This window comes from Benincasa hispida, chromosome 10, assembly GCF_009727055.1.
Source record: "Benincasa hispida cultivar B227 chromosome 10, ASM972705v1, whole genome shotgun sequence".
Taxonomy (NCBI): domain Eukaryota; kingdom Viridiplantae; phylum Streptophyta; class Magnoliopsida; order Cucurbitales; family Cucurbitaceae; genus Benincasa; species Benincasa hispida.
Window position 1 is genome coordinate 4,778,857 of NC_052358.1, and position 19,998 is coordinate 4,798,854.

The following is a 19,998-nucleotide window of genomic DNA, read 5'->3' on the forward strand; positions in this document are numbered from 1 at the left end:
GGATGATGTAGACCAAGGTCAATATTTCAATGATTGGTCTTTGAGGGACAAGGATGATGGAGAGGAACCCGAGATTAATACCCACTATACACCTCACGTAGAAGAACGAACAATCGAAGACTATGGAGGCTCGTCACATGCAACAGGTCGTGACTTGTCACATCCTTCTAGTAGCACAATCACCATGCCAGGTCAGTCTTAATAGAAGGTACAATCAAATGACAATAAATCTCGCCAAATACATAAAAGGAGTGTTAAAAGACGCACAATAGTTATCAATCACTTCATTTCTAGACCATATTAGAGGTTAGTTACAGGACTTGTATTACAGACGTCGAACGAATGCATCAAACAGTACGTCAAGACTGTCGGACTATACGATGGAAATAATTTGTGATGCGACAAACAAAGCGAGCAGACATGAAGTTAGGCCATTTGACCAACATGAGTTCGAGGTGATAAATGGAGGTTTGGAAGGCTGTGTAAATATTCACACAAGAATATGCACTTGTCGCAAGTTTGATTATTATGAAATCGACATGCAATCAACCTTTTAATACTGCCAAGTGATGTATGGATTTTTTTTTATTTTGCATGATATTTTTGTGAAATTGGATGATATTTTGCAATCACTGGTATATATTTGTTTTTTTTTGCATGTGCCCGACCCAGACTTGGTATATATTTGTAGTTTTTTGCATGCGCCTGACCGAGAATGACATATTGTCTAAAAGAATGCTCCAATTGCATGCACCCGGCTCGGACTTGATGTACTTTGATGAATTTTAACTAGCAAACCATTCCCAACTATAAATTTTCATTCATTACTTCAACCATTAGTTACAAAAAAATTTATAAAGTTATAAAACAATTCTCTATTTGCCCAAATCTGAATGACATATTGTCTACGAAAATATTGCATTCTACCTTGTGTTAAGGTGTCCATTTTGGACCCTTTTACATCATATTCAAAAAATTTGCATGTGAACATACCACAGTCACCATTCTTATGTTGTTGAGGCACGAAAGTATCTCGGCGTAGAGTCCAACGATCAATTAGAAGATTATGAGACTCTATTACCACGATCGGGAAAGTTTTCGCACACTGATCTCATTTCACGTTCCAAGTCTGCATTCAAATGTAATGTGATCAATGAATCGAACATGATTAATTCTCTAACCTGGAAGTTCGCACAAACAAGCACCCAGTGCATCCCAGAGAGGTTGAAAGGCATGTAAACAACATCGACGTTGCTCCAAGGTACATCGTAGTCAGTGTGTTTATCATGAACGTACTTTAATACATTTGTCGTATTAATCCAATCGATAGTATGACGATTGTGTCATAGGAAGTTCTAAAACAACGAGAAAATCAGACAACGTTGAGTGCATGCACCTATAGACTAATATATAGTGTAACTACAATGTCAGATAACGTACCGTAACTATAATGTCAGTTATAGAAAATTTTTTACGACACAAGTTTGGTTGGGCTTGCATTTTTGTTTTTATGAACATAAATAATGTGTCTATTACCTGCATGATAAGAGTATTTAATTAAATAGGGACACATATACACACATGAGAATCTTCATTAAAGGTTATATACCTCGTCATTCATCCATTTGGACAGTGTTAATAGACTATTAAACCATTTTTATCCATTTGAGCATATGCATTCCTCCAAATCATCGCAGCAGGGTCTACGTTATTCATCCACATTTGAAATTTAATGTTAAGATATTTAGGTATGTCAACGAGGGGATCTTACTTCTGTTGCATTTTTTGCCTCTTCCTTTACTTACTTGTGTCCTTCCATGGTGTAGTTAATTTCCAAGAAATTTTTCTCATTCCGCCACCACGACCTTCTATTACATTTACATTTTCCGTGTCTTGTGAACTTATATTGACAACCTACACAATAAAATTTGTAGTGAGCTTATAAGAATAGTGTTGTTTGATCAACCTACATAATGATGACTACTTCTATGTCAATTATAGAGTTATTCAATCAAATAAATATTAAAATTTCAATTATTATTCATAATTACAACAATAGGAGGACAAAGACGATAAGAACAGACTAAATAGGAAAAACAATCATTATTCCAAATTTCATACTAAATAGAAAGACATAAACGATAAGAACAGACAACAAGAATCATGACGATATATCTTAACTTCTGAACGATAATATTACATCAACAGTTTTGGTCGTTAACTTCTCAACGAGGTCATACCTCGTCCTTCCATCCATTAATGCTGGACCCTTCATCTATAACATCGTCACTTGGAACCGCCACATGTACAATATCACCACCTACAACACCTACAACACCAGGAGAATGATCATCCTTATCACCATCATTGGCCACAACATGATCACTCGTACCTCCATGGTCCCCACCTCTACTGCAGTCAACGCCTTTTCCCTGCATGCTTAGTTATGAAGAGAACATACAAGAAGGATCATAATGGTATATCCTTACTTTTGATAATCGTCGCAAGTACTTCTTAATGCTTTTTAGGTCACATTCCAAACTTTCCTCTCTTCTCAGCGCCACCTACACCTACCCAGTTTTGCCCCCTTTCCTCTCGTCCTTTCCTCTCTTTCCCGTCCATACTCGGTCGAAATACACATGGGACCCTATCGGTCTACCATCGGACGCAATCTTCCCCAAATCTTTCTTAAACTTCTCCGCCTGGTCACATACTTGGTCATCATGGTATGAAGCCCGACCGAGTAAGACCGATTTCCAGAAACTCATTTTTAGGCTCAAACTTATTCAGAAAAACGTCGAACATGATTTTTTAGAAAAAAAATAACATTAAACATAGATTTCAAATATTCACGTAAGAACAGCTGACATAAACTATCATTGAGTGAAAAAAAAAATGAAAATCCATACCTTAAGTGAAAAATCCCAAATAATCTTCAATTAAAAGGAGAATGGCAAAGGAAATGAAGATAAATGGAGTGAGACTGAGGAAATGGTAGGGGATGACCGAAAATGGAAAGGAAAATAGTGAGAGTGAGGGTTTGGAGGGTTTGAGTAACTTTTAAAATGTGAATGGTATCAGGGTAAGTTTACTTAATTTTCAAAATTGTGGGGTAAAAAAAAAGTTTTTTAAAAAGGGTCCAAAACTCAAAACTAAAACTTGAAAAGAGTTATTTTTATCAATTACCCATGTTCAATTTAGCCTTTTCGTCTTAAAGACATTTATATTATATATAAAATGGGTTATAAAGGAAGAGTCCTTACATCCATGTTATGCCCTTACATCTTTTCATAATTTATATTTTTCCCTATATTACAATTATTTAGGTCGAGGTGTTTACATGTGAAGTGGTGTATTTTCTTTATGTATGAGTGTCATAAAAAATATGGAACATCATGATATAATAATAGATACATGTTTGAACCGATAATCACGTTATTTCCCATTTATAATTATTTAGGTCAAAGTAGTATATCTTTTCGTATATGGGTTTGATGAAGACATATATATGAAAAATCACGATATAACCGTGGATATATGTTTGAACAGAAAATTACATCATTTGCTATATTATAACTATTCAGGTTGAAATGATATATTTCATGTATAGGTGTGATTTAAACTATAAATATAAAATATAAATTTCATAAGCACCGCAAACTAGTAAGTTTAAAAGATACCTATATTTTATTCTTTTATTATTGTTTTGAATATTGATCTGACATCTTAAACTTTAATTTAAAAGGTATTAGAAAAGTTCTCTTTCACCTCTTTATTTTTTTAACATAAAGATGGATTCCTCAATTTTTAAGAAAGAATGTCAAACCAATTACAGATGAGCTAAGTTGAGGTTAGCCTCACTCGTCTCTGTTGAAATTTAGATTTTGAAAATTTAACGAGCGTATGTATATATAAAAATGTGCAATGTATTTATACGCAGCAGTGTGAAAACAAATTATTAGCACCACCGATACCATCCATCCATCCATCAGCGCCTTTTCGATTCTCAAATTTGGGAACGAGAGAGGATGATGGAAGGTATGGTTCTGAAGCTCCCATACTTCCATTTCCAATTCCAGTTCCAATTCATAAACCCTAATCGTTGCATTTCATCTTCTCCTTTTCTCCGCTTCCGCAACCGCAGATTTTCCTCTCCCTTCTCAGTTTCTGCTTCTGCTTCCACCGCCAAGGAACCCGACGACTTCCATATCAACTCTCTTTCGCTTGGCCACACAACCCGTCCTGATTTCCCCATCCTCCATCAGGTTCATGTTTGATTTTTTTATTATCTGTGTTTTTCTTTGGTAATTTGCCCGATTCCTATGTTTGCATGATCACTAAAGCCATTTATCGTCTATTTGGTTGTTAGTTCCTTCAAGGTTGTGAATCTCGTTATACTGACTATCGCTATTTAGTCTCAAGAGATTGTTATTGTACTCTATTGGCACTTTATGCGGTGGTGTTAGTGGCAATGTTGCTATTTGCAGGATGTAAATGGCTCCAAGCTTGTATACTTGGACAACGCTGCCACCTCTCAGAAACCTATTGCTGTGTTGAAAGCTTTGCAGAATTATTATGAGGCTTACAATTCAAATGTTCATCGTGGCATACACTCCTTGAGGTAGACTGTTTATACTTGGCTTGAAATGTGAATTAAAACGATGTCTTTCTGAACTAAAACCATTTGTAAATGTAGTGCGAAAGCAACTGATGAGTATGAGCGGGCAAGAAAGAAAGTTGCGTCTTTTATCAATGCTGGAGAAGCTAAAGAGATCGTTTTTACTAGGAATGCAACTGAAGCTATCAATCTAGTGGCTTATTCTTGGGGCCTAGCAAATTTAAAATCAGAAGATGAGGTGCGTAGCATGTTAGGCTACTGCATCAATATTAGTAGTTTAGGGCAAGTGATTTTCTTCTAAATATGTTCTGTTTAATGCACTTATAAGCTCTGATTCAGTAAGTGCATGTTGTTCTCCACATGGGATATTTAAACTGAAATACAGTTTGTTACTAATTATTATGCAGAAAAACAGGCTGTTCAATTCATAGTTACATGAGCTCTTTTGAGTAATTTGTATACTCATTGTCTCTTTCTCATTTCAAATCTGTAAATTTCAATGGTATACTTGTTTGTATTCTTGTCGATTGTCTAAGGTGGAGGCTTTAGGATTATGTGTTTGAATAATAGTGCTTTTGATTTCTACATCAAGATCATAAAGTTGCATCCATTATTTTGTAAGTGTGTATAGCCTGATACTGCATTAACTTCAACTTAATGATCTTTTCTTTCAGCGCAGATCATACTTACGGTTGCTGAACATCATAGTGCCATTGTTCCTTGGCAACTTGTAGCTGAAAGGACTGGTGCTGTCCTGAAGTTTGTGAATTTAGGTGAAAATGATGTCCCAAACTTAAAAGAGTTAAAGGAGATGTTTTCAACAAAAACGAAGCTTGTGGTTACCCATCATGTCTCAAATGTACTAGGTACACCCTTCTATTTTATATTTAGCATCATTATAATCTGTTTCCTTTTCTTTTCATTCAATTTGTAAACATTGCTCAAGTGAAACAAGTAGTAGGTGAATATTTCAAACTGAAATGTGATCATATTACTTCAGTTATTACACGTCAAGTGGAAACTTTTTAGGCTGAATAGACATAATAAAATTCAACGAGTAAAGGAAGGAAAAGAACTGCTGGACATCCTTCCTCCTCATGATATATGTCCCTTACGGTTGATGTCTTTCTGATAGTAACTCTATGTACATAGTGGACTTCAGTAAGATTTGATTTTTTTCTACAGCGTCTGTTCATCCAATTGAAGAAATAGTTGGCTTGGCACATCGTTTTGGGGCAAAAGTGCTAGTAGATGCATGCCAGAGTGTTCCACATATGGTCGTTGACGTCCAGGCGATTGGTGCTGACTTTCTTGTTGCTTCTTCACACAAGGTTAGGCTATTTTCTTATTAACGAAATCATTGGCCTTACATTTGTGCATATGAGGTTAAGGAATAAACATGCTTCAGATGTGTGGGCCTACAGGCATCGGATTTTTATATGGAAAGATTGATCTGCTGTCTGCAATGCCTCCATTCTTAGGTATGTTCTTTGAGAAAATAAGCTATGAAAATAAATATATATATAAATTAACTTGCATCAACTTGTTAATGGAAAGTCATTATTTAATTTTCATATTTGGTCCTACATGGCTCTAGGTGGTGGAGAGATGATCTCAGATGTATTTCTTGACCATTCTACATTTGCACAACCTCCTTCCAGGTTGGTGAACTGCGGGGTGCAATTTTGTCTTTTGTCTTTTTATTTTAACATGAAAATTTTCTCCAGGTATTTATTTTAAATGATATGGAAAAGTTAGAACGTCCAATACAATACATAGGGCTGAATACACAAAATTATGGCACGAACTTTAGTACCCATAAGTTCCTATGTTGGCTGCTGTTTTGTGTGCTTTGATTCAGTATTATTTGTTTGCTCATCTTTTGTTCTCATACAGTTGGCTTAATTTCATAGTTGATAAATCATCTGTGGAGTCTTCATGAGTTCTAAACAACTGACTTCTTGAATGGTGCTAAAATTTTGTGATGACTTTTTAGTATTCATTAATTGATGCCATTTTACATATCATTTTGTCTTCTATGTGATCTCTTGATTTCCAGTTGCATTTTGATATTTGTATTAAAAAGTTATTTTGGTGGATAATTTTCTGTCCTTAATTCCCTATTAATAACTTCCCTCTTCATTAGATTTGAGGCTGGGACACCAGCAATTGGAGAAGCAATTGGCTTGGGAGCTGCTATTGATTATTTGTCTGGAATCGGAATGCAAAAGATTCATAGTTATGAAGTGAGTCGATTGAAATTTGGCATATCTATCCCTTTCTTTGAGGATTTTTTTTTTGGGGTGAAAAAGTAGTGAATGTGCGAAGCAAGCAAATCAGGGTGTCAACTAAATACCTGCATAGTAATGGAATTTTTTCTTTAATCAAGGGATTTAGATGTTATTACTAGGTTACCTGGTACTCTGAAAATTTAGGATGAGATGATAAATATGTTTACGAGTTAGGATACTTAAGTCTAACACAAGGAGGTGCTGTCTGCTAACAGGAAGAATTGGCAAATTATCTATATGAAAATCTTCGTGTGGTCCCGAACATCCGCATATATGGCCCAGCTCCCACAGCTCATGTTCAACGTGCTGCGCTGTGTTCTTTCAATATTGGAGACATTCATCCAACGGACATTGCAACCTTTCTTGATCAACAGGTATGTCTCAGATTTGGCTCTTCTTTATGTAAACGTGCTCGAGTTTGGTCCCTATGGAAGGTTTTTCTGGGCTTAAATCCTATTTTGATCTTTAATCATGATCTTCTTTTATATATAATTTTTTTTCCTTTTACTTGATTACTATTTAGGACAAGTATTTACAATAGGCGGTGTGTTGAGTTGTTTTGAAACACGTCAATGACTGAATAGTTTTGATGTAAAATTGGAAGATTTAAACATAATTTTTAATTTAAATGCTAAGGAACCAAATTCAAATAATGATTAAAGTTTAGAATTAAAATAGAATTTAATTTAAAACATAATTTTTAATTTAAATGCTAAGGAACCAAATTCAAATAATGATTAAAGTTTAGAACTAAAATAGAATTTCATTTAAATCCTTTCCTTAACCCTTTTCAGTCCCAAGGATTTGGGCCAATATCATGAGATTATATAACTAGAGTGAATCATTTACCTTTTATGGATCCTTAAAATATTTAAATGCAGCATGGTGTAGCCATTAGATCGGGACATCACTGTGCACAGCCCCTCCATCGGGCTCTCGGTGTCAGCTCAAGTGCGCGAGTTAGTCTTTACTTGTACAACACAAAAGAGGATGTGGACTACTTTATCCAGGCTCTAAACGACACGGTAAGTTTCTTCAACTCGTTCAAGTAAAGATCTGGTAATACCAAGACTTCCCGGTTTGACGGTCCACGGCTCAATCTCAAGGATTATTCTGTTTCTTGTTTTGAAGAAGATCGTCTTTCTTCTTGTTATGTTGAGCGTCCCCCTGTGACATTTACTACCAGATCCTTGCCCATATAATTTTCTTGTAAGACCATAGATTTCTCATAGTTTTAGACTCTAGTTTATTTATAAACTATTTGATTATGCTATGGTTTCATGGACTACATTTTCTCTCCACAATGGGATATTATCAATGTATATATTGTCAGTAGCACTCACCTGCCTTGGTTTTGTTTCAATACAGAAGTCTCAAGTTCCTTGGAATCAAAATTATAGTAACTTGGAGGATTTATTAAATATATGGGATTTTGTTACTGTAATGGGCTATGTTATATGGTAATTGCTAAGAGACATCCATAAATACAAGCTTTAAATATTTCAAGCTCACTTCCAAACCTGCACTATGTAGATGAACTATAAATGTTATCATTATTGGATGACTTAATAGATTTGTTATTACTATTGGATATACTTAATAACGTATATGTAAGTGATAGCTTTCTCTTGTAATAGAATTTGTTATTATAATTTGTAAAAAAGAAAAAAAAAAAGGGAATTAAACTAATAAACTAATAATGTACTATATTACATCTTTAATCAAATGATTAGAGGAAGTTAATGCATTGGGTAGGAGGGAGATACTCATGACGTGATGGTTGGTTATTGAAAATATTACTGATAGGTTAATTATTGAATTATACTTAGTGTACTTTAATAATTGGACCATATTTTTGTGTTGGTGAAATAATATATTTTCAAAATGAAATAACATGCGATTCCAGAAGTAGGGGTATGCATCAGTTAGGGAGAAAATTGGCTCCAAACCGACCAATTAATAATGTACTATATTACATCTTTAATCAAATGATTAGAGGAAATTAATGCATTGAGTAGGAGGGAGATACTCATGACGTGACGATTGGTTATTGATTTCGTTTTCATGGAATATATTGTAGCGTGAAGTAATTGAAATATTATTGATAGGTTAATTATTGAATAATACTTAGTGTACTTTAATAATTGGACTATACTTTTGTGTTGGTGAAATAATATATTTTCAAAATGAAATAACATGTTACTCCAGAAGTAGGGGGTGCATTAGGGAGAAAATTGACTCCAAACTGACCAATTAATAATGTACTATATTACATCTTTAATCAAATGATTAGAAGAAGTTAATGCATTGAGTAGGAGGGAGATACTCATGACGTGACGTTGGTTATTGATTTTCTTTCCATGGAATATATTGTAGCGTAGAGTGATTGAAATATTACTGATAGGTTAATTATTGAATTATACTGAATGTACTTTAATAATTGGACCATATTTTTGTAAAATAATATATTTTCAAAATAAAATAACATGTGACTTCAGAAGTAGGGGTGTGCATCAAGGGAGAAAATTGACTCCAAACTGACTAAATATAGTGTGAAATCCGCCCAGACTGTTAGTTTTTTTTATTTTTATTTATTTATTTATTTTTTTATCAACCAATATAAGGTAATTGATTTGACGAAGTATTATTGTTAGGTTAACATAATTTGTAACTTTTTAAAATTTAAATAAAAAAATAGACTTGAACTTGGGTTGATGGTAGTATATTTATTTTTTAAAATAAAAATTAAAAAAATTAAAAAAATTAAAAAAAGCAATANAATAGACTTGAACTTGGGTTGATGGTAGTATATTTATTTTTTAAAATAAAAATTAAAAAAATTAAAAAAATTAAAAAAAGCAATATATATATCGGTTTATTTTCCAAATTTTTTATATAAAAATCGGTCGTTTCAGTGCCTATATGCACATGTGATGTGAGTTTGTCCCATTAAGGTATAATATTTTATTGTACGTGCAATCAACAAAACTTATGAATTTTTATAGAAAGTATTTCCAAAATTGAATTAACAAGAGTCATCGAAGTTGACTATTTGATTTGACAAAAAAAATCTATTGATTCCGTATATGTTATTTATTTATTTAAAATCTATTTTTTCCATTCACATTAAAAAGTTAAATATAAAAAATAAAAAAAATTGAGACTTGGGGCCCATAAAATTTCGGGACCTAATTGTTCTAAATTTTAACCAGTTGGAACATACTTTTGTAAACTTTTGAAAAAAACAAATTTAATTTCTAAAAAAAAAAAAAAGAAAAATTTGGATATTTCTTTTCCTGTAATATAGCTCAAATTAGATAAATATAATATAAATCCAAATAAGAAAAATATTATAAACAGATAGTCTGATTTGATGTAAAAGGAAAATCCTTATTAAAGAAGGAAAAAAACTGTTATCCATTAATATTTTCAAAATAAATTTTTGGAACATACTTACCTAGTGTATTTTCTTCGGATTAAATTTGATATTCGTCGGGACTAAAGTTGATATTCATTGAGAGTATATATAAATTTAAACATTTGTAATGAATTAAGACTAAAATTGAACAAATCTAAATTATAAAGTTAAAATTTAAATAACATATAACCTAAAAAAGATAAAAGCAGATCAAGATTAAACTATAATAAAAGATTTATAGAAAATATAAACTTTTTTTTTAAAAAGAGACTTATATAAATTTTTGGTTAAGGTCCCAAATTACTCTGCTTAGTTAGTCTTACGGTGTGATTCCACCTTCAAGTTCAAGCTTCCTAAAAGTTCGTCCAATTATTAGCTATTCAACAAAAGTTGTGTTCATCTGTAAAAAAGAAAAAACCTCAGGGGAAGCTTTTATTTGAATCATCCATGGATTTTGATCGAACTCAAAGCGAAAACGAAAGAAGAAACTTACATGGAGGAAGATTTAACCTAAACGCAGCTCCTCAATCAAGAATCGCAAGAGTAATATCTCGATCACTGTTCTTCGCTGTGATTCTCCTCTTAATTCCTCACATTGGTCCTGTATTCAACGAGAACGACCAAGGAAAATTCTTCTCCTTCGATTCAACAAACCCTTACTCCATAACCAAACTAGAATTCTATGACTTAATCGACGAGTTGAAAACCGCCGAAATTCTCACAGAAGGTAAAAGGAGCCTTGTGTTAATTCCACGATCGAATTTAAATACCGAAGCTCCGAATCATTATGCAGATTTTCTGAGAAGAATGGGAGCCGATGTAGTAATAGAGAACAATTTTTTGTCAGGAGGTTCGTTTGAGAACGAATCGTTTGATATTGTGTTCACGGTAGGGCAATTCGGAGCTGGACTTGTTGACCGTGTTCTTAAAAGCGGCGGCGCAGTGGTTGTTCCGGCGAAAGATATAACTGTAAATGTGTATCTTGATGAGTTGAAATATACGTGCGTATATTTGAAGCCTTACAGTGTTGAATCCATCATCATGGTGGTGGTGAAACCAAGGCCGCCGGATCAATCAGAGGCCGGTGAGTTACGCCGACGCCCAAATTGGCGGTACCATAAATTATGATTGCCTGATCCTTTTAGTGCACAAAAGACTTGGTGGGGACATTTTTTTTCTTTTTTTTTTCTCATCAATTTTTTTCTTTTTAGGTTAGATTTATTATTATTTTTTTCTTTTGAGGCTTCATATTATTCTTTGTGTAGTTAATTTTTTTTTATATGAAATACTTTTTACTAATTGAATTATTTTTATGAAACTTTTTGCTTTTAATTGCCCAAATTGGCGGTACCATAAACTTTTTGCTTTCATAGCTATTTCACATTGATTTAAAACTTTTTTAGATTGTGTTTAGCTTTAGTTTTAAAATGTTTTGTTTTAGTTCATAACTTTTACAGAAGTAATTATTTGAATAATTCTTGTTAATTTTTTTTATTAACAATTTAATATAAAATAGTATCAATTTGAAAACCTAATAGTTGATTTTTTATCAAAAAGAGAGAGAAAAAAAACCCTAATACTTGATCTACTATATGTCTTTGAATTTGAAAACTTGCCCAAGCCTCTTAGATAATGAATGAAGCACATGCTTGTAGTTTCTATGAAATAAAAAAGTGACAATACCTCTTATTTTCACTTTAAATTTGCTTTTAAAGCTCCCTTGGCTAGGCTAACTATTTCAATTTTAGTTTTTCTTTTTCTTTTTCTTTTTCTTTCTTTTAAATTTATGTTGGTTTCTACCCAAAATTTTATGTATGGGTTTCACCTTTTTTTTTTTTCCTTTAAATTTTAAGAAACACTTGAAATTTTAGTAAAATTATGAAAACATAGGTTTTTAAAACTATAGCCTCATTTAGTAGTAATTTGAATTTTTGTTTTTTATTTTTTAAAATTAAAGTTTATGAACACATTTCATCTTTAAATTTCTTGCTTTCTTATCTATCTTCCACTTAATTTCTTGAAAACTAAAAAAGTAGTTTAAAACAAAAAGTTAAAAAGTCAAACTCTTTTACTTAAAAATGGGAAAAATCATCCCAAGAAATTAAGAGGAAGTAGACTTAATTTTCAAAAAAATAAAAAAAATAAAAAATAAAAAAACCCAAATAGTTACCAAATAGGACGCATTTTTTTAGTTTGTAAAACTTGGTTGGTTTTTGACAACATACCAATGAAAAACTTATGGATGGAAGTGGAAGTAGTATTTATAGGTTTGATTTTTCAAAAATGTTATCCAATGAGATCTAAATAAACTATATTCGAGTTCCACTTGTATTTCAATTGATATTAAGTTCATCCAACACGAGTTTTAACAATAGCACCAAAACTACATTAGCAAAAGATACTTGGAAAATCTAAATAGAAAAATAGAAAGGGGGTAATAATAAAATTATAATAACAAAAAAAGAAATAATAATAATAGTTTAAAATATTTTTAAATCACATATTCGTTTTAAAAAAAAAAAAAACAAAAAACAAAAAACGAGGAGGTCGGACCACATCGGCTGGCCCATACTAAAAACCCAAACCAGCCCAATAAAAAAAAAGAGTGAGTAGGCCCAAACTAAATAAACTGGAGCGTTCAGAACTCCAACCTGTCCTCGAAGTACCTATTCAGGCTCCTAACGGCTACAAAATTCCAAATTACAATCAGATGGAAATCTGGCCGTTGGATACGATGTCCATCCAACGATCATCAATTCACAGAAATTAGACCGTTGGGAAGGGCATCGGCTCCGCTCGCAGCTTTAAAGAAGAAACAACAAAGCCATAGAGAGAGTAATCGATCCAGAAACGCAGAGAAAAACAGAACAGTTCTCAGAGCAAAACAAAACGAAAACGATCGTGAAAAGAAAGAAAAAAGAAGGAGAAGAAGAAGAGTGTATGTGATCTACGAAGTGGCGACAAGAAACACTGAAGGAGAGACGCTCAACAGTCGTCTCCAACTTTTTCTTTTCTCTCTGTTTCCAAGTCTTGAAGGAGTTTTCGGCAGTAAGGAAGAATTAATGGCGACTCGAGCTGTTGTTCCTCAGCGACAACTACGAATCAGAGGTGTGTTTCTTGTCCTAATCTTTGCTTTTTCTCTTCAATTTCGATTCAACATTTCTTGTTTTCAATGGTTTTCTGTGAACTTCTATTTTCTTAATCTTGGTTTAATAAAGTATTAATTTGGAGGACTTACCTTGCTTCTAGTTGTCTAATCTTTTCTAATTGTTAGGGTTTTGTTTTTGATTCCTGAGTTTTTATAACTGATTTTGAAATTTCTTTGAATTCGTCACTTATTATTTTACTATTTGGCTTTGTAAAGATGAAGGTAAGCCGAAGGTGGTAGCGGCTGAAGGAAGAACAAGACGAATTCTTAAAGATATAGGCAACCTAGTGCCTGATCGCGCTGTAGAAGGGAAGCCCGGACCTCAACCAACAGAGAAGAATAAGGTAACTTTAGTAATGTCTGTCACATTATTCTGTGTTCAAGGAAAAAATAAAAACAAAAGAACAATTCGGTTAAAATCCTCGAGAAAACTTCATTTGCAGAGAGTAATCCCACAAAAGGTGAATGTGGGAGTAGGAAAGGGGGGCAATGTAACGAAGGCTGCAGTAACGGAGCAACCGAAGATTGTACTAAGCTCCGTTGACGAGAGACATATAATCAACATCAAAGATACTAAATCAAGGGACAAGAATAAGAGATCTCTGAGTTCAACCCTTACTGCCAGAAGCAAGGTAATGTCCTTTTTCTAAACCCAATCCAATAGTTCTTTATGATATTGCTGGTTAATATTATGCTAAGTTTCTAAGGTCCATCAAAATTTGATTCTAAAGGCTGCTTGTGGACTCACCAATAAACCACTAGATTCTTCAGTAGCTAATATTGATGAAGCAGATGCCAACAATGAATTGGCCGTTGTAGAATACATCGACGAAATGTATAAGTTTTACAAGCTTGCAGAAGTAGGCTACTTCTTGCTCTCTCTCATTTTTTTTGTGTTTTGCCTCCTTCCTTCTCCGTAACATTTGAAGCTTCTTTTCGGGTGCAGGATGAGATCAAAGTATCAGATTACATGGGAGCACAGCCAGATTTGAATGCTAAGATGAGATCCATTCTCATTGATTGGTTGATAGAAGTTCATCGCAAGTTCGAACTGATGCCAGAAACCCTTTATCTTGCTGTAAACATCGTCGACCGATTCCTTTCCTTGAAGACTGTACCAAGGAAGGAACTTCAATTGGTAGGTATCAGCTCTATGCTGATAGCATGCAAATATGAAGAGATTTGGGCCCCAGAGGTAAATTTTTTTTTCTTTCTTTGATATGAATGATTAGAATCTTAAAATAGCCATGACCCTACTGGGTTTGTCTACTTCTACCTAATAGTTGGACTTTGAAAATGCAGGTCAATGACTTTGTAAGTATATCTGCAAATACTTATCAAAGAGAACAGATTTTGGTGATGGAGAAAGTTATCTTGGGTAGGCTGGAATGGCTTCTAACAGTTCCTACACCTTATGTTTTTCTTGTTCGATATGTCAAGGCTTCTGAGCCATCGGATGATGAGGTAAGTTGTGGGATTCTTGAACTTTTTGTTTTCTTCTCTCTTCCACAAAACTAAATGAAAAATTTCCCAATGCAGATGGAGAATATGGTCTTTTTTCTGGCCGAGCTTGGTCTGATGAACTATCCAATAGCAATATCATACAGCCCTTCAATGATAGCTTCAGCGGCTGTTTATGCCGCACGATGCACACTTGAAAAGAGCCCTATCTGGACAGCAACTTTGCATCACCATACAGGCTATGTTGAAGAAGAGTTGAAGTATGTTAAAGTTCCCTGAAAGTTCTTTATGTTAATAACTTCCCTGAAAGTTCCTTTTTTTTTTTTTTTTTTCCTGTCCAAGTAACTTCAAAATATGAATCTATTTGTAAATTTCTATGACAGGGAATGTGCAGAACTCCTTGTGAACTTGCACCGTGGAGCTCTAGATTCCAAACTAAAGGCTGTATATAGAAAATATACAAGTCCTGATCGGCGTGCCGTTTCTCTTCTACCTCCAGCTAAAAGTTTAACTCCTGATTGTAGTCCAGAAGTATGAAGAAGTGTAGTGTAGTTTGGGGTTCTTTTTCTATTCTTTTGTATGGGAGATCATTTTGCTGTTAATGATCTCTTTTGGCTATAGCTCTCTGTTGTCTTATTAGAGCTTCTTAATTTTTTTTTTACTCTATATCCTCGAACATTTTCTTACATTTTATGTGAAGAAGAGATCAGGATTTCACTAAATATATTATTTTGTCCTTTGGATGTTGTTCATACTTAAATACTCCAAATTTATTCAAAATGTAACATTGAGAGAGAAAGGGAGAAGCTTTGAACCTTCTTCAAAACAAAGATTGGTTTGGTTTGGGTTCTCTCCTCTCTTTCCCCTCCCCTTTGTGGCCCTTAAAATGTATGGATAACAATAAACTTTTGGATGTTGTTCATACATTTTAAGAAGAGATCAGGATTTCACTAAATATATTTTGTTCTTTTGGATGTTGTTCATACTTAAATACTCCTCCAAATTTATTCAAAATGTAACATTGAGAGAGAAAGAGAGAAGTTTTGAACCTTCTTCAAAACAAAGATTGGTTTGGTTTTTGGGTTCTCTCCTCTCTTTCCCCCCCTCCCCTTTGTGGCCCTTAAAATGTATGGATAACAATAAACTTTTGACTCAGAAAAGAAAAAAATGCATTGAGAGAAAAGAAATTCTCTTACTAATGAACGAGAGAACCCCACAGCAGCTAATGCATCGTCTGTCTAGATTCCTCTTCATTCAGCTTAACCTTTGAGCCACAGCAGCTTTTCCTGCCATTCCTTTGAACTTGAGCTTCCTCATTTTCCTTCTCAACATTGTGATGGCGGTTGCCTTCTTCATGATCTGAACTAATGCAGCTAGACGATTCTTCATTCATCACCTTAACCTTTGAGCCACAGCAGCTTTTCCTACTATGCCTTACAAGTTCAGTTTCATTTTCATTTTGATCTCCTTGCTTCTTCACAAGCTCCAATCTTCTGTCCATGAACTCAGAATTCTCCTTCCAAACCTCTCCATTATCATAAACCTCCTTTTTCCATATTGGCACACAAGCCTTAAGTTCATCAATCACAAAACGGCAACAATCCATTGCATCAGCACGATGAACAGCTGAAACAGCAATGAAAACGCTGATCTCCCCCACAGGAACAGGACCTAGGCGGTGCACAACTGCAATCGAATGGAGGTTCCAAGATGATCTAGCAGATGAACAGATGGATTTGATGCTCCGAATAGCCATTGGTACATAAGCTTCGTACCGCAATTCCACCACCGTCTTGCCTTCAAAATTGTCTCGTGTAGTACCTGAAAATGTAGAGATAGCGCCGGCCTGGGGAGCACTAACGAACGTGATGTATTTGGCCATGTCTATTGGAATGTTCTCTTCCAAGATTTCAACAAGAATTCTCTCCTCCGAAGCCATTCTTCTCCAAATCTGCTGCGTTTTCTTTCAACTTCAGCTGCAAATTACGTAAACAAGTTGTGACAGAAGAAATTGACAGCAAACTTCTTCGTCGTTGCAGAGTTAGAAAATACTAATTTCTTCGTTAGATTCAATGACGATAAATACTAAAATCGAGGGAGAAATTCTTGAAAGGGATGAAGCCGAGGTGTAGTGGTGGTACACGACACGTTTGCACTTGGTCTTCGCTTGAATCGCAGTCGACTCGGATGCATGTTCATATAAACCATAAACATTTATCGCAAGTTGACTCCAAGACATTCCTGGGCGATACTGATTACTGCAGACCGCCAAGAAATGGACGAGAACTCGGCAACGGAGACTCAGAAGAGTAAAAATCGAGATAAAAAAGAAACCAATTCAAGTCTAAAATTGATTTGAAATTCAAAGATAAATCAGCCACAAACGCAACACAATCAAAGAAAGAGACGTACCCGATCGTGTTCAGTTCATGAAAAGAAAAGGCATCTTCTCTACTCTCAGCGTCAGTCCATGAAATCCAGGATTTGCAGTTCTTTGAATCCAAATGATACCTGAACTGCGTTCGGATTGCGGATTTTAGCGCTCGAATAAAAAACTAGAATAATATGCAATAAGCGGTGATGAAGATGAAGATGATTCTGCGAACTGGAATCCGAAATCCACCGTCATCCGGCCCGCAGAGATTTTTCCGGTGTGTGTGGGCTACGATCTCAAATGAGATAAGGGCGCCAATGGAGCGGGCTGCCTTGGGCCATTGCATTATTCTTCGTTGACATCCTTTCTTTGAATTTTCAAACTCTTGGTATTGATCAATAAAATTAAAATATTAAAATTCGATGAAGTTACTAATGGTCTACTTTTTATTAAAATAAATAAAGGGGGAAAAAAAATAAATAAAGGGGGAAAAAAAAAAGAGAAGAAGAAGAAAATCTAACGTAACCTAAACGTTTACTTTCAATTACATTTATTTAGACTTTATGCGTTTTTAAAGATGGTTTTAGTATTTCTAATTTTCAATTTATGTATAATTGGTCTTTTGTTTTTAAAGTTTAATAACATGTAGAGTAAGAGTTTCAAACTTTTAATCTCTTAGTAGATCTAAAAGTATTAGAGAGATACGATTTCATCTAAGATTATAAATTTAACCTATATCTTTCTAAATTTTGTACATATATATAGTCCTTGAAAAAAATTGGCAATAACAAAATTTACTCGTATTTTCGAAAAAAAACTTACACTTGATAGGAATCGAACTCTAGACGCAGCCACGCAGGGACACTATATATTATTGATTGACCAAAAGTCGTAGGATCAAAAGAATTTTATGATATTTAAGTTGAATAATGTTATACTGATAACTAATCTAAATTGTCAAAGTGAGTTTAACTCAGCAGAATTGGCATGAGCTCCGGTCTAAGAAGTCCGAGGTTCAATCTCTCATCTCATAATTATTGTAATAAAAAAAATTAATCCAAATCAATTCAGGGGTATGGTGGATGTGTCCCTAGTTTTAAATATTTAATCTCTGGTAGGATGTCACTTTAAATCTGTACTATCTTAAGTGAGGATATTGATGGTGATTAGAAGTTGGTTTAATAAAAATTTAATTTAAATAAATAAATTCTAAAAAATATTTAAAAAAGAGAGAGAGAGAGAGAAGGAAAAACTTTTGGTAGGTGTTCACAAGTTATTGTCATGGAATCTTACAATTTAATGCTCACGTATACCAAAGAAAAAGTATGGCTTGCTAATTTTGCTAGGATACAAATGGGTGTAAATAACTAGCATAGACATGTTATAAATATATTGAGCATATGGAATTCACATGCATGTGTCCTCTTGTGCAAGTTGGCGTGATTATCTAAGCATCCTTCTTCTACAACTTGGCAACAACAAATCAACTTTATTTATAGTTTCAAGTAGATCTATGGTTATGTTATCTGCTCGATTTCACATGAGTCATTGAATCAAATTGCTACATGTATATTACTAAATCTCCTTGAGCTAATTAATTGATGGTTTAGTCAATTAAGTTTGGTGTTATGTTGTTGGGTTAACACATGAATAGGCATGTTGGACAAGGCCTAAGGCAGTCAACGTACAAATGCCATGTTGGGTTCGGTTTGGTTTAGCTTAGTTTAACCCATTAAATCAAAACAGAAGAATATATATAGCTAAATTGTTTTGAAACGATTAATTGATGGTATCAATTTGGTCTAATAGACCATAGATGGTTGATTAATGCATGCACATGTATGTTGGTAACAACGTTCAGTACATGTCATCACTATTACAAGGGATCATAGCCTCATCCAAGTCTAGGTGAGTCATACCATCACTGTTATTTCCACTCACCATTTGATTACCATGATAGTGGATAGCAAAAGTGACAACAACTAGAACAAGAGATGGGTTAAAGAAGCAAGAGTAAAGAAAGGACATTGTCTTTTGCTTTATCTTTTTAAAATTTAGGAACCAAAATTGACGCAGTGTTTTTTTTGGAGGAAGAGAAACTTTATTAAGCCTCAAGGGCAAGGTTTGAGTCAATATCCATTACAGTTAGATTTTGAATCCATAAAGGATAAACATTCATCCAAATATCATTAATGCCTAGTAATCTAACATTCCTAGCTACTAGATCAACTAATTTATTTTTTCTTCTAGAAATATGTGTGAAATAAATTGTATAAAAAGGAGGAGATAACTACCAAATTTCTTCTTGTAACGACCCGACCAATCGAATACTCTGACATGGCCATTAATCTTAAATACACATTTTCATTCAAAATATTTTACTGACATAGCACGAGTTTAGTGACAGGAAAGATTATTTCAAACCAAACCAAAAATATTAAATTGACAAATAAATAAAGTAGACAAAACATGTAATTGGATCCAAAAAAACATTTACAAAGATAATGTTAAAAAAAAATCGTAAATTGTTCTGTCTGACAACAAACTCAAATCTCAAAACAATTAAGTAAAAAAAAAAAAATGAACTACGCAGAAGTGTTTTCTAGTGTTCCCATATGGCTTTATCATAGTCCCATCTATCTCGTCAATTCATTTATGTCATTTCCTGAAAAACATAAAAGAAAGAAT

The 19,998-nt window shown here is 33.8% G+C and overlaps 3 protein-coding genes across 5 annotated transcripts; 2 read left to right on the top strand and 1 right to left on the bottom strand.

The window, feature by feature from the left end:
* The first annotated feature begins 3,937 nt into the window (after positions 1-3,937).
* Positions 3,938-8,303, top strand: LOC120089485 (cysteine desulfurase 1, chloroplastic). The gene is made up of 10 exons (XM_039046970.1): positions 3,938-4,265; positions 4,488-4,621; positions 4,697-4,856; positions 5,298-5,484; positions 5,804-5,949; positions 6,027-6,099; positions 6,216-6,279; positions 6,765-6,864; positions 7,125-7,283; positions 7,791-8,303. The coding sequence occupies exons 1-10, from the start codon at positions 4,029-4,031 to the stop codon at positions 7,959-7,961; spliced, it is 1,431 nt and encodes a 476-aa protein (XP_038902898.1). The 5' UTR covers positions 3,938-4,028; the 3' UTR covers positions 7,962-8,303.
* Positions 8,304-12,515: 4,212 nt separating this feature from the next.
* On the top strand, positions 12,516-16,150 carry LOC120088000 (G2/mitotic-specific cyclin S13-7). 3 transcript variants are annotated; one of them, XM_039045026.1, is made up of 8 exons: positions 12,841-13,435; positions 13,692-13,819; positions 13,919-14,107; positions 14,207-14,335; positions 14,422-14,670; positions 14,778-14,939; positions 15,015-15,196; positions 15,320-16,150. In XM_039045026.1, the coding sequence occupies exons 1-8, from the start codon at positions 13,390-13,392 to the stop codon at positions 15,471-15,473; spliced, it is 1,239 nt and encodes a 412-aa protein (XP_038900954.1). In that variant the 5' UTR covers positions 12,841-13,389; the 3' UTR covers positions 15,474-16,150. The 3 variants fall into 3 exon arrangements, with proteins under 3 accessions (XP_038900955.1, XP_038900953.1, XP_038900954.1); XM_039045025.1 differs by having other exon boundaries at positions 12,770-13,435; positions 13,692-14,107; XM_039045027.1 differs by lacking the exon at positions 14,207-14,335 and having other exon boundaries at positions 12,516-13,435; positions 13,692-14,107.
* LOC120088002 (molybdopterin synthase catalytic subunit) lies at positions 15,913-17,689 on the bottom strand. Its single transcript, XM_039045028.1, has 2 exons — positions 17,349-17,689; positions 15,913-16,912 (listed from the first exon to the last, which is right to left on the bottom strand). The coding sequence occupies exon 2, from the start codon at positions 16,873-16,875 to the stop codon at positions 16,159-16,161; it is 717 nt and encodes a 238-aa protein (XP_038900956.1). The 5' UTR covers positions 16,876-16,912; positions 17,349-17,689; the 3' UTR covers positions 15,913-16,158.
* Positions 17,690-19,998: the final 2,309 nt, after the last annotated feature.